The sequence below is a fragment of the Mesoplodon densirostris genome, chromosome 2, assembly GCF_025265405.1.
Source record: "Mesoplodon densirostris isolate mMesDen1 chromosome 2, mMesDen1 primary haplotype, whole genome shotgun sequence".
Lineage (NCBI taxonomy): Eukaryota > Metazoa > Chordata > Mammalia > Artiodactyla > Ziphiidae > Mesoplodon > Mesoplodon densirostris.
This window is the reverse complement of record NC_082662.1, coordinates 40458102-40472955: the sequence shown is the minus strand read 5'-3', so window position 1 is coordinate 40472955 and position 14854 is coordinate 40458102. Positions and strand designations below refer to the sequence as shown.

Sequence of the window (14854 nt, the reverse complement as noted above, 5' to 3'; positions counted from 1 at the left end):
GGCACCTCTTGACCACCAACAGCATTACCATCAGCAAACTTCTTTGAATACCTATCCCAGGCACTGGGGAGGGGACCCAGGAAGCAGAAAGAAAGCTTAGGGAAACTTCTTGGTATTTGAGTTCTTATACGAAGGCACAGACTCTCATCACGTTCCTCAGTCTCTCTTCCCTGCTACATCAATAGCCAATAAAATGTATTAATAATAAAACCTATTAAGAATATACTCTGTGCCAAGTCAGTAAGAGAATAAAAAAATACAACTAAGACCTCTTAGAAACTTCTTTCCCAAAGACTCCATTGATCAAGAACTACCATGCATATTTATTGAGTGACTACTATGTGCAGGTACTGGGAAACAGAGATGAACAAGACAGACAACATTTTTGCTCTCCAGGCACTTATAATCCAGCAGAGATCAACAGGAAGTAAACAAAGAAACTTCATAAATTATGCATATGTGCAATAGAGAAGATAAATGTGGGTAATGGGCTAGAGACAGAGGAAGTCTGGTGGGGTATTAGAGGTCACACTTCAAAACTGGGCTTAATTACAGGTAGGCATGGACTACCAGAAAGACAGGAGGCAGATGTGTTAAGGCCCAGAGGTCTGGGCTCCGGTTCCAGACGCACAACTATATAGCTGTAAAGATTGTGGGGCAACTGACTTGGGCCCCTTGGACCTCAGTTTAATCATCCATGAAACAGGTCAGTAAGAGAATCATCGCAGCCTGCCTTGTTGGGAAAACAAAATGAGATCAGAGGTAAAAAAGTTTGCCAGCATTAAAAGCACTCTACAGAAACACAATACAGTTAAGAAACCAAAGGTTGTATACTGTTGTATTCCTCACAAACCTGCATCCAACATATTTTGAAGGAACGGCCAACCAATTTTGTTATAATGTCATCATTTTAGTGCTATTGTCATCTCCTGTAACTAACCCTCTGATCTCAGTCACAAGGGCTAGCATCTCTGAAATTTGGCTTGCTAATGTGACCAGTTAGCTCAATTAAGATGGCAGATCCTTGAATGAATGTGATTATAGACTGTAATAATGCCTCCTATATGCATCTATTACTTCAGCAACTGGCCATAATCTGTGTACTGTCATATAAAACAATGATTTAGCTGATGACTGTAAATTAAATAGCTCCTTTCCTAAGTCAAAGACACAACCTAAACTCAGAAATATCCATGAAATTACTCAAACAACAGGATAAATAAAGATAGAGGGTGTTAAGGACACCACCTTAACACCTGAAACCCATTATGTATGAAGCAGAACTGGGCTCAACCAGCTCTTGCTTCTCTATACAAATGATTTTATTCTCCCTACCCTCATCTCATCCCATCCCATCCCCTAAATTTCTGAATCTTCCATTAGTACACAGTACCAGTAGCAGCCTCAAGTCAGCAGTTACCTTCTTTCCCTAAATAGCACTTATCCAGACCTAAGTAAAGGCCCTAAATAGAGGAAGGAATACAGATACAGTCTCTGCTCAGTCATGTTTGATATTGGATATGACACAGACATTCTGACACAGAATTTGACACTAGATGTTCTTTTTTTTTTTTTTCACTTTTTGGCCCACCACGCAGCATGTGGAATCTTAAGTTCCCAGACCTGGGATTGAACTGTGTACCCCCTGCAGTGGAAGTGTGGATTCTTAACCGCTGGACCACTGGGGAAGGTCCAACACCAGAGGGGTTTTGATGCCGCTGTGTTAACTTGGTCATTTTGATGTGGGAATATTGACTCAATCGAAAAGTCAGCCATGAAACTTTAGCATTTTTCCCCTTAAATAATGTAAACAACGTGTTCATCTTGACCACCATCCCAGTTGAGGATAGGATGACAGTTGTGCCTTTTGCGCACATTACCTGATAACTTAAAAGAGGTTGGGACTTCCCTGGTGGCCCAGTGGTAAAGAATCTGCCTTACAGTGCAGGGGACGTGGGTTTGATCCCTGGTCAGGGAACTAAGATCCCACATGCCACAGGGCAACTAAGCCCACGTGCCACAACTACTGAGCTCACGCGCCTCAACTAGAGAGCCTGGTGCCACAGACTACAGAGTCCACGCACCCTGGAGCCTGCGCGCCATAACTAGGAGAAAACCCGCACGCTACATCTAGAGAGAAGCCCGCGCACTGCAATGAAGAGCCCATGCGCCGCAAGAAAAGATCCTGCACGCCTCAAAGAAGATCCTGCATGCCACAACTAAGACCTGACGCAGCCAAAACTAAATAATAGAATAAAAAAAAAAAACAGAGGTTTACATTTTGACAAAGCCACTTTGATGCAGCCTTGCAATGCTCATAGGTACTCTGGCCAAGTTCTGGCAGCTGCTTTGGAGCCACTTATAAAAATGCTTCTTTATAAAACTAATAAACAATCTAGGGTGAGCCACGTACAAGAGCTTTGTGCTTTTCAGTACTAACTGCTGGACCGATTCAACATCTTTCCCCTCTGGCTCAGGAAGCCCTTGGAGCCAGGTGGCTGTGAGACAGCCAGTTCCACCCGCAGTCCTCAAAGGGCTGCAAGTATTTACCAACTAGCAGGGAAACTTATCCAATTCAGGAGTTTTCTTGGAAGTCCATCCTGAGTCCACTGTAGCAATTTTTTCCCCTTAATTTCATAGACACTGCCACCGAAAGCATATTTCTTCCAGGGAGCCTTCTAAAGGCAACTATATGTGTGTTCCCAAAGTTCACATACATGGCTTTTTAAAAATTTTACATTCTCTTTTTAAATGTGGTTACTCAACCAAACAAGAATACATCTGCTATTCTGTAGTATGCTGCTTAACTGCTTGATTTCACTGTGGGGAAGACAGCTCTTAATATTTCTTAGGGTTATCTACCATTAGGGTTGGGATGTAGTAACCCACCTCTGCAGATGCTTTTCCTCTGGTTGGTTAGGGCATCAAAGACCAGTGCTAAGAAGTTGCATAAAGTTACTTCAAAATGTATCACAAAATAAAAAACAATTTTCTGTGGCTGCAAGAACTTCACCACCTAGAGAAATGATGATTTATTACCCCTGTCTCACTGAACAGTACAAAATAATTGAGCCCGCTTCTCTTGTGCCTGAGTCTTAGAAGGACAAAGTCATGAAAGAAAAGCGTCTTTGAAGAATGAATGGGATGGCAGAGATCCCATAGAAGCCTGAGCCCTGGTTATAGCCTGGAGCTGGTATGGCTGACATAGGGCATAGTGTGGTAGCCAGAAATTCAACTTAGTCCTTCAGCTCTCCCCAGAAGAGGAAAGATGATGACCTGCAGAATTCAGCTAAAGTCCAGAATTAACATCACAATCAAAATAACCACACCCCCTCAAAGGAAAGCAGACTTGAATCCAAGAGAGTACTCACACTGAAGTCAGAGATGAAGAAATAAAGGGATAAGTGATTAGGACCATTTTTACCTTTTCCTTTGGTACACAATGTATGAACTTCCTTCCTTTCATTTAAAAAAAATTGCTTAGAATTAAGGAGTACTTAATTAAGCTGAAGTATGCAAGAAGGCTAGGGAGAACTGCAATAAGCTATATAAAAATGGCTGAAGTTAGCCAACAGAAGACATCTGAAGGTCTGTCCACGTCAGAGTGTTAGTTTTAGATAGAAAACTCTTGGAAGGCAGAGTATGTGTTTGTAGCACTGTGGCTTGTGCAATTAGTATATGTTTGCAGATGAAGGACCAAACCTCCAGGGAAAAGATGCTGACCTTGTCTGGCCAAAACTGTCAACCACTATTATCTCCAGGGACCACTGGAATGTCAGGCAACCACTTAAATTACATGGACAAAGCTACAAGGCCACAAAAAACCCCGCATCCTGATACACATTGCCTGCTGCCAATTTCCCCCTCAAAGAGACAAGCAATGAATGCTGCAGGCCAGTAATGAATTGGGCTACTTGTGCTTCAATCTGGATTACTTCTTTAAGGAACAGGATAAAGTCATGCTTTCTGCTTAATTCAAGACGCATAAACATCATACACAGAGCGGAAAATTCTCTTGGATCCTGAACTCTGCTTTTGCCCTGTGAGGACCCACATGTTAAATATGATACTTCTTGATCTTCAGTATGCTTGAGAGAATAGAAATCTGAACCAGCAAACAGCAAAGCCCATAGCGCAAAATTTATTGGGATTACTCACTAAATATTGACAATTCATACACATCCAACATCGTTGAATAAAAATAATGTTAGTTAATTTTTTAAAAACAACAAGCCTTCCATTGGGGTCTTTAAAGTCAAAAATACATTGATGACTATATCTTTAATAAATGAAATGACCAAAACTAGTGAAGTCAGATGTAACTCAATCAACTCCTAAACTCAATATTGCCAACATGTTTTTCTACTTAAAAAGCAAACAAAAAGGAAAGCCTCGTAATTTAGCAATTACTATGTTTCTGGGGTTTTGCTCTCAAATGCCACAGAAAGATATTTGATGAAAGGAAGCAAAGCACCTAGTCTCAGCAGTCTTCTTAAAAACCTTAAGTTTGCTTTCACAATATAAATATTTAGATCCCCATCCAATGGATTTCTTCACTTATGTGAGTAGGAATGTTCTCAAAATCTTGGTCTTTACTCTTGCTTCATACTACAGCTGTTTGATTGAACTACCACTACCAGTAAAATCCCTCAGTATTGGCTAGATTAAATCACTAGATAAGAATTCATTACAATCTCTTCCAAGAAACCAAGATAATCTTAACACAGATTTTAGTGGCTAATATGTTACAGTACTTATGGATACTTTGTTTTCTATGGCAAGTATGTTGAAAATTCATCACTAATAAGTGAATTTCGTAACACACACAGAAATAAATAAATGTATTACAATATAAGAACATCCATAAATTGTCCTCACTATTACCAATGACTTTAAATATAAAATGTAATTATACAAAATCAAAATTCCTTGCCCAGTTTAACCCTGTATACCAAACAGTGTAAGTGCTGAAAATGAGAAAAATTTTAAATCTCACATTAAGAACCTTGGATACCACTTTGCATTAGTGATGGCAGAAAAAGATAAGGAGAAAACAAATTTTTCAGAGATTTTTAAAGGAAGAATGAATGTAAGAGAAAATTCCTTTGGACTCTATACTTTTTAAAGAATTCTGTACCTTTTAATACTTCAACATGATGCCAAGAAAATACTGAATAAAAGTAGCCAGGAAGGGAATCAAACATTTGTAAGATAAATTTATTATTTTTCTGACCAAAGTGCAATTTTTAAATCTTCTTAAACAACTACGAAAAAAAGTATTCAGGAAAATAAAATACAAATGGGAAATTTAACCATTAGATTTCTTCTGCTTTGTACTAACCCTATGCTTAGTCTAGAAAACAAACAAAAAAAACTTCGAAGTCTTACTAAAACACTAACCAAATCATTTTACCATAAATCTACTAAGTACATGCATTTCAAGGTTCCACTACTAGGAATTTTGTTAAGATCAGTTTAATCATTAATAACATTATATAATAGAGCACAAGGAACACATGTCATTAGATGTGATCCTTGCCCCTTACCCCAGATTTATGTCAGAATAAAACTGACAATTCCACCAGGCTCTGAACCCCCAGTGCCCCCATCCCAACCCCTGGAAGCAAAGACTATGCCCTGCAAATAACTTTGTACAAATTGTAGTAAAACAAAGCCTAAGTTTTCTTACCTTTCTATAGGAAATGGTCAGCTATTTGATAAATACTAAAATACTTCTAGGAATTCATGAGTTTGTTTACCAAACACATTGTCCAAGAACTCACTACACAAAAAGTTCCTTAGAATTTGGTCCATAAATTCACTTAACAGGTTGGAAACTTAAAACCTGCAAGAGAAAGAAGACATGGGGAATCCCTAATCCAAACATGTTGTAATTGCTTAAGGGATATACACACATACTAAAAAGTTTTGCTCACAGAAGGCACAAACTATAAAAGGGATATTCTTTTTGAATAAAAACAAAGAACTAGCTAACACCCTTCTTTGTTTTGTGAGCACCATAGCTAAGATGAAGTTAGACTCGAATTCACTGCCTACTCCTGTGACCAAAAAAAAAAAAAAGATAAAAAATTTAATTTGTCTTACTACATACTTTACAGCCATTAATTGAGATGTAATTATGAAAGACTAAAATTGCCTTAAAAAGGGTTGTGATAGCAGCTATCAAAGCAATATTCAAGCATGATTTCAAGGATGCTTTCAGGTTTAGAGTTAGCCTTCTTTGTCAAAAATCTTCACAACTTCATCAAAAACCTGTAAAGGAAAAGGATAATAATAATAATTTAAAAGGCAAATATTGTTAAAACACCATATGGCTAAGTTCCTGTTAAAAGTCAATTTTACATGACTTTTCAAAATGGATTATTAAAAAAACACATTATAATTTCTTAGTTTCATCTATTTTACTTTAGACAGTAGTACAATACCGTAAATAATTATGAACGTGTTGCTTCAATATAAAATTATGAACATGTTGCTTCAATTTTACTAGTACTTTTAGGACAAAGCAAACTTCTTGATAGGCTACCAATATTATAAAAAGTAAAAGTAAACTGAAGTGGCTTATCTTCCTAGTTCTGATTCTAAAACACTAAGTCTTCTGTATTACCTCACCTCTACAGGAAGGGACCATGGATAAAAAACCAAAAATGACTATATGATAAAAAAAGGTCCAGGGGAAGATGATTCAGGGAATCAGGGAAAGATTAGGTGAATTTAAGAGACACTCGTAGTGGCTGGGCACTGAGTCCGCAAACCACAGTACAGAGACCCAAGATTCACGAAGGAAGAGGCAAGCATTGAGTCGTGGAAACCCTGTACCTCTGGAGCTACGTGCTACGTGATGGAAGAGATGAAAGAACCTGGGGCTCTTCAGCTAGATGATTTGCTATTCATGTTACAGATTTTTAAAAAATGATCATGGTCCAAATCACAGTTCTGAAAATGCCAATTTTCCAGTGCTTGAGAAAAGAGGTTTGGAATTAATACACCACCCACTTTTTACAAAGAACAAGTCTGAAATTGTAAAACCCATTTTAGACTCTATTCAAAAAGAAGTACACCTGAAACTAACACAATATTGTAAACTGATAAAATATACATACTTTAATTTAAAAAAGAAGAAAAAGCCTAGCTTTTCATTCAGTCTCCAGTGTTTTGAAAAGCAAAATAATCTGTCATGGTATTTCTTTTTCTCCTGCATATTGCTCCCCTCCCTGCCCCAAATCACATTGTTACTTAACTATTAGGCAGGCTGGGGATACTCACTTCATCAACAGATTTAGAAGCATCTATTTTCTTGACTTTCCCCATTTCTTCATATAAGTCAATAATTGGCTTTGTTGACTGAAGATAGGTTTGAATTCTGCAACAGAAGCAAATATTGCAAAGTTCTAAGCATACTTCTCTCCCCTGTTATAGGACAGATCGGGGGACAATACAGAATAAAACCCAGTTGGCTCCCTCCCTTATCAGCTTCTTAGACAAGCCATTCTACATATTTAAGCATGACATTTTCTTTTTCTGGTCCAAAATGGGGCACGTGTTTAATCTGTTACTCAAGTTCCAAACTGAGACGTGGTGGCAATGTGTAAAAACTGCAAAGTACCTCTTTTCCAAGCTCTCTCTGTTGTCATCACTTCTACCACTACTCTTTCCCCTCTCAAGACATCGTTCAATACAGATCTAAAAAGAGAAATATATAAAAAGTTATTTTTAAAAATATATGAATTTGCCAGTCTTTTAAACCTGAAAAGAGAAGAAAGTTCGAAGATTACCAACAAAACCCTGCATTAAACCCAATGTGTTTAATTCATTAATCAACATGCAAAGTTGAAACATGTGGTTCAATTTATATAAACTAGGTTAAATAAGTACAGAGCATAATAAGAATTCATTCATGACTCAGTTTTTCCTGTGTATTTTTTTTTCAAACCGCAATAAAGAGATGATCTCTATGTGTATGGTTCCATCTATTATTAACTTATTAGGTATGAATTACATGCATCAAACTTTGTTCCATTTTTGCTTACTTTTTGATAATTCCATAAATACCCAAATATTTAAGAGTTAACATATTTGCATTTGAATAAAGTATCCCTTGTTAATCGTGAATAAACATTCCTTAGTTATAAAGCTGTGGTAACATTCTAAAATTAACTCTGAAGAGTAAGTGAAAACATATTTTTGGGGGTTGGAAAAAGAGAGTTACATTTTAAAACAACTCAAAGGCTGCAGCAAGTCTCTCCACCACAGGCACATTTGCAATTCAACCTAAGAATAGTCAACTTCCTTCAAGGCAGTACTGCTGATTCTTATTCTTTCAGGCCGTTGGCATTAATTTAATAAAGTTTATATTACAGCTGTCATACAGAGTCAGCCCTTTTAATTAAATGGTTCCGGGGGGAAAAAAAAAAAGATACCGAGAAATTCATTTAGTTATCCAAAAGTATGTCTGGGTATGTTATTAGAAGTACCAGAAAGAAAAAGACTGCTTTCCTGCTTTTTTTTTTATTTCACTCTTAGAAGACAAATCAGGCTATCATACATGTTTCTTTAAAGTAGAAAGTTTTCCCAACTTCCCAGAAATGTGTGTTTCTTTTCCAGTAAACGACATCCTAAGGCAAGATACTCTCTGATAATAGTGCCTACTCAAGAAGTAACAATGGGGCCTCCCTGGTGGCGCAGTGGTTGGGAGTCCGCCTGCCGATGCAGGGGACACGGGTTCGTGCCCCGATCCCGGAGGATCCCACATGCCGCGGAGCGGCTGGGCCCGCGAGCCATGGCCGCGGGGCCTGTGTGTCCGGAGCCTGTGCTCCGCAACGGGAGAGGCCACAGCAGTGAGAGGCCCGCGTACAGCAAAAAAAAAAAAAAAAAAAAAAAAGAAGTAACAATGCAGCTTCATTACCTAACATGGTATGAGTCAATTCTTAACGCAAAACACAAATTCTTGTTATTTTGAAAATAAAGCAAATTTTAGGCCCACAATATTGCTGATGCCAAATAGCTTAAGACAGTGCTGTTCTGTGCATCCAACTTACCAATTCAAAAAATACTGCTGTCAATATAAAATGTAAATATAAGTGAAACAAATCACTTTCTTTTTCTCTAATAGTTGACCATCAGCTGTTTAAAGCCCATATAGGCAGATGAAGATTTTCATTACCTCATTATTACAGTCAAAAAACAAAACGAAAGATACATCAGCCTTCCCATCCATGGTCTTGTTCCAACCTTGGAGGTTGTCTTGATTTCTTGGAAACCCATCAATCAAGAATTTATTCTTCTGAGCATTGGCCGCCATTGTCTGATCCATTTCCTAATGAAAAAGCGAAGATTTAAGTTCAACACTATATTAATGCAATTTCTTAAGCAGAGTGGTAGCTATATGGGTGTGTTTTATTATTATTCTTTAAATATTAAGTATGGAGGGTGCATAGGAAAAAAAAGACTTAAAGGAAATAACATGTTTGCCTCAAGCTGGTAGAGTTATGGTTATGTATCCCCCATTTTATACACATACACACACAATTTTTTTTCTGTAGTTTTAAAATTTTCTACAGTTAAGCATATATTATTTTCATGAAGTTATAAACAGCAAAAAGAGAAAAATAAACATTAACCAATATCTTTGCTTAACAGAGACCCTTATCTTGCCTTCCCTTTCCTCTTCCCAAGTCATTTTGCTATGGTAGGAAGTATGCTGCTTCTACAGGTACTCAGATTCTCTGCAATAATTCAAGTCCAACTGCAAAAAGCTTTGGATATATAAAGAGATTGCTAGCATTAATTATTAGTGTAGGAGTCAATACTCTTTTTTTTTTTTTAACTGAAGCTAATTTAAACCGAAATGCCACTGGCCACCCCAAAACACAGGTAGCAAAGGAAACAATACATTCAGAAAGACAGCAAGAATTGCACATTTCACCAACCTCTTTTAAAGTCTGAATTTAGGTAGAATGTGGAAACATGTGACTGGGAGATGCAGATCTCGAATCTCCAAATCCTTACCACTATCAATCACCATGAGATAAGCACAGATGCATGCCTTTGACAAACTCCAGAGGAGCCTCTACTCTAAAGCAAACTGACATCCAGTTCCCTCAGTGCTCAAACCTTCCTGGTTCCTCAAGAAGAACAATGGCTGTCAGGACCCCCTAATTCCTTTATCTGAGGATTGGCTTTAACCCAGCATCTAGCTTCTCCAATATTCACAAAATTTCACAGAATGCTTTTGGACCCCTGCTATAGCATTTCTATCCCAATTATGGTAGTACAAGATATCTGAAGGGGTACATCAATATTCTACTCACTCAACATACACTCATTCAAGGCCTACCATCAGGGAACATGAAGAGCAAGGTCATGGCCCCTGGCAGGCTCACAGTCCAGTGAGTAACAAATATGTGCAAGTAAATGTGCTAAGTTCTTTTTTTTTTTTTTTTTTTTTTTTTTTTTTTTTTTTGCAGTATGCGGGCCTCTCACTGTTGTGGCCTCTCCCGTTGTGGAGCACAGGCTCCGGATGCGCAGGCCCAGCGGCCATGGCTCACGGGCCCAGCCGCTCCGCGGCATATGGGATCCTCCCAGACCGGGGCACGAACCCGTATCCCCTGCATCGGCAGGCGGACTCTCAACCACTGCGCCACCAGGGAGGCCCAATGTGCTAAGTTCTATACTGAGGTATGCAAGGATGCTGTGATAAAACAAAGAAGCAAGCACAAACTACCTGGGAAACTGCCAGGAAGAGCTTTACCAAAGAGGTGGCAGAGGAGCTGAATTCTGAATAATGAAATGGCAGGCAGACAGGGATGTTGTCAACTGGGTGTTAAAGGCTCAGAAATGAAGAAGCATAACAGCTTTGATGAATCTGAAACAAGCTGGTAGAGGTGAACCTTAGGATGCATGTAGAGAGTGGAAGGAGAAATGACTAGAAAGTAGGTAGGGCCAAAATTAATGAAGAACTTGTTATACCGCACTAAGGATTTGGTTTTTATTCTGCAAGCAATACAGGACCACTGAGAAATTTTAAGTCGTAGAAGAACATGCTCCCATCACCTTTAGAAAAAAAAATCACTGACTGTACCATGAAGGATGAATTAGAAGGCGACAAAGATGGATTAAAGGCAAAAGACTAATGATAAGGCTCTAGTGATGGTCCAAATAAGAAAAAAAGAGGATCTTGGGACTTTCCTGGTGGCGCAGTGGTTAAGGATCCACCTGCCAATGCAGGGGACACGGGTTCGATCCCCAGTCCAGGAAGATCTCACATACCGTGGAGCAACTAAGCCCAAGCACCGCAACTATTGAGGCTGCGAGCCACAGCTACTGAAGCCCGCATGCCTAGAGCCCATGCTCCACAACAAGAGCACGGGCTTGCAGTGGGAAGCCCGCACACCACAACGAAGAGCAGCCCCCGCTTGCCACAACTAGAGAAAGCCCGCACACAGCAACGAAGAGTCAACGCAGCCAAAAAATAAATAAATAAAAAATGAAAAATGTATTTCAGTGATTGATTTCCCAACATAATGTCTGCATTCTTCCCAATATTATTAAAAAAAAAAAGAGGATCTGAACTAAGATGACAGTAGTAATAGAGGAGAAAAAAAACTGTTAATAAATAGAAGAGGATAAAGAGAAAGATAATTGAAAGGATCTGCTCATGAGTGGATTTGGGAAAGTGAGGAAGAGGTGGAAAACATAGGATGGCTCCCAGATTTCTGGCTTGGGCAGCTGGGTAGATGGTAGAACCATTAACCAGGATAGGAAATAAAGGGTGATCACATTTTAGATGATACAGTCAGACTTGGACATGTTGATTTTGAGATACTTGTGAGACATTCAGATGGATGCCTAATAGTTAGAAATATAGGTCTCGGGAATTCCCTGGCAGTCCAGTGGTTAGGACTCCGTGCTTTCACTGCTGATGGTGCAGGTTCGATCCTTGGTCAGGGAACCAAGATCCTCCAAGCTGCGGAGTGCAGCCAAAAAAAAAAAAAAAAAAGAAATATAGGTCTGGAGTTCAGAAAAAGAGATTTGTGCTACAGTTATAGATAGATTCTGGGATCATTAGCACAGTGAAAACCTTGGACATGGCTAACAACATCCAGCAAGAAATGTATAAAATAAGAGGAGAACCAAGGATGAAACCCCGAGAAGCATCATGGTTTAAGAAACTTGCAGAAGAAGAAGAGTTATCAAAGGAGACTTAAGAAATAGCAGTCACTGGGCCTCCCTGGTGGCGCAAGTGGTTGAGAGTCCGCCTGCCGATGCAGGGGATACGGGTTCGTGCCCCGGTCTGGGAGGATCCCATATGCCGTGGAGCGGCTGGGCCCGTGAGCCATGGCCGCTGAGCCTGCGCGTCCGGAGCCTGTGCTCCGCAACGGGGGAGGCCACGACAGTGAGAGGCCCGCATACCGCAAAAAAAAAAAAAATAAATAAATAAAGAAATAGCAGTCACTGAAGGAGGAAGAGAATCAAGAGAAACGGTGTCACAGAGAACAAAGGAGGAACGAGTTTCAAAAAGACAGGAAGTTAAAGGCTACAAGAAAAATGACTGAAAATATCCCCTAGATTTGATAGAGATCACTGGTAATATCAGCAAGAATAGTTTCAATGAAGATGGAAATAGAGTCTTAGTGCAAAGAGCTGAAGAGTAGAAAATGAAAAAGTAAAAAATGTAGACTATTCTTTCACAACTGAGCATAAAAGTGGAGAAAGGGCATTAAATCCAGAGAATAAGGAGAGAGGATTTAGTTACTCTGAATGGAAGCAGGTTACTCCAATCTCTGAGACAAGAGGTAAGAATGTGTGTGAATGAGCCACTCTTCAAGTTTCTCTGGTTCCAATCAGAAGCTCATGTATCTCTTTTCCATTGGGCTTCAACTATTTCTTGCTGTTCTCACTCTTCCATTTCTCCTTCACGTTTCTTATACGTGAAAATATCTATTAATGACTATAATCTTGAGAATCTATAGTGGAGAGTTATCATGTAAATGCAAGGTAAATGTTTTTAGATGGGGCCTATTTTAGTTTGATAGCTGTTCGTCTCAGCATTTCACACTGAAGATGGTGATGCATGCACCAGAAAAGGAACCATGACGGAGAGAATGGCAACAATGGGAGGGTCATGGGAGGGAGAGAGGGAGGGGAAGAAGGAGGGAGGGAAAGAAGGAGGGAGGGAGGGACAAAGTCTGGAAGAAAACGGAAAAGGGAAAGGAGGAAAAAGAAATAGAAATGGAAGGAGGATGGATTGTCTGCATGCTGGGAAGGGTCAAATGTACACATATGAATGTTCAGTTGTAGCTGATCCTAGACCAACGTAGAGAATGTTTCCTACTGTCCAATTTCTTCCCAGGTGAAAGTGGAATTTCCAGTTCTGCCATTCTCAAACACCAGGACCACCCTCCACAAGCAAGAAATTCAATACTCTGATTTTTTTCATTACTCAAAGGGAAGGCAGATTTAATTTCTCATTTCCTTGTTGGTTTTAACTGGTTGGCATTCACACTCCTTACCCTCCTCAACAAACTGATGGTTATCTCAACTGGCACAATCTTTCCATCTTTAATGTACTTTTCAATGAGTTCACCATACTGTGAATCTGGGTTCTTCCTTTCATCACGAAGAAGTTCTCCTGCAGAAAGGTGTGTGTAGCCATATTTCTGAAAGAAAAAACACATAGGAAAAAAATCAAAATACATTCAACCCAGTGTTAGGACTACTGTTTGTTTCCCTTCATGGTAACTTTTATATTCTAATTTTTCTATAATAAACAAGCTTTGCTTATATAATAAATAAATAATAAAGAAAAATTGAAGAGAGATTTCACACAATCCAGTTTGCTTAAAAAATATCCTTGGGCCTCCCTGGTTGCGCAGTGGTTGAGAGTCCGCCTGCCGATGCAGGGGATACGGGTTCGTGCCCCGGTCTGGGAGGATCCCATATGCCGCGGAGCGGCTGGGCCCGTGAGCCATGGCCGCTGGGCCTGCGCGTCCGGAGCCTGCGCGTCCGGAGCCTGTGCTCCGCAACGGGAGAGGCCACAACAGTGAGAGGCCCGCATACCACAAAAAGAAAAAAAAAAAAAAAAAAAAAAAAATCCTTAACCTATGTAGCATATGGTAGCTATAATGTTCACAAGTCATGCCATCAACCCGAAACTTATTTAACTATTCAAGGCATTAACAGCTCAACATATTCCTTCACAAACACAAAGTTTAAATGTTATTAATAATGTTCAAAGAAATGTCTAACAAAAATCTATATAATTCAAGGCAAAACCCCCCAAATCTTACCACAGTTGGCTGTACCCACCTTCTATAAGATCCTCCCTTCCTTAAACTCAACACATCTAAAGTGAACTCATCAGCACTTACACAAATCCCACTCTTCTGTTTTGTTCCCTTTCTCAGTAAACAGTACAAGTCCTAGCCCTCCATGAAATTAGCTTTCCTGACCACTCTGGAGAGTGGACACATAATCAAATAGTGTCTTAGAATATCACAGTCTCTCCATCTTTACCACTCTCAAAAGTCCATTTCCTACCTCTCTAGTTGTGACTAGAGAGGTCTCATCTGTAAAATGGGAATATAGATACCTATTTTATAATTCAGTGGTGATGATTAAATGAGATAATGTATTTATATAAAATGCCTACCAAAGAGCCTGACAGGTAGTAGGAGATAAAAGCCATCAATTACATCCTTGCCATCATGAAGATACTTATCTTAAATAATCTGGAATTTTTATATTATATATACACACCATTTCTATATTATTACATATATGTATGTGTGTGCATGTGTGTGTGTATATATGTATTCACTTTAAAGGTTTTTTT

At 39.2% G+C, this 14854-nt stretch overlaps 1 protein-coding gene across 1 annotated transcript in view; it reads right to left on the bottom strand.

Moving 5' to 3' along the window:
- Window positions 1–5241: 5241 nt before the first annotated feature.
- The window catches only part of CMPK1 (cytidine/uridine monophosphate kinase 1), a 35189-nt gene continuing 25576 nt past the window's right edge, over window positions 5242–14854 (bottom strand). The window contains exons 2-6 of the mRNA XM_060089773.1: window positions 13533–13679; window positions 9185–9337; window positions 7628–7704; window positions 7288–7384; window positions 5242–6273 (exon numbers count right to left, since the gene is read on the bottom strand). Of these exons, the coding sequence (XP_059945756.1) occupies window positions 6232–6273; window positions 7288–7384; window positions 7628–7704; window positions 9185–9337; window positions 13533–13679 (516 nt within the window). The 3' untranslated portion in view covers window positions 5242–6231. The remainder of the gene's footprint in view (window positions 6274–7287; window positions 7385–7627; window positions 7705–9184; window positions 9338–13532; window positions 13680–14854) is intronic.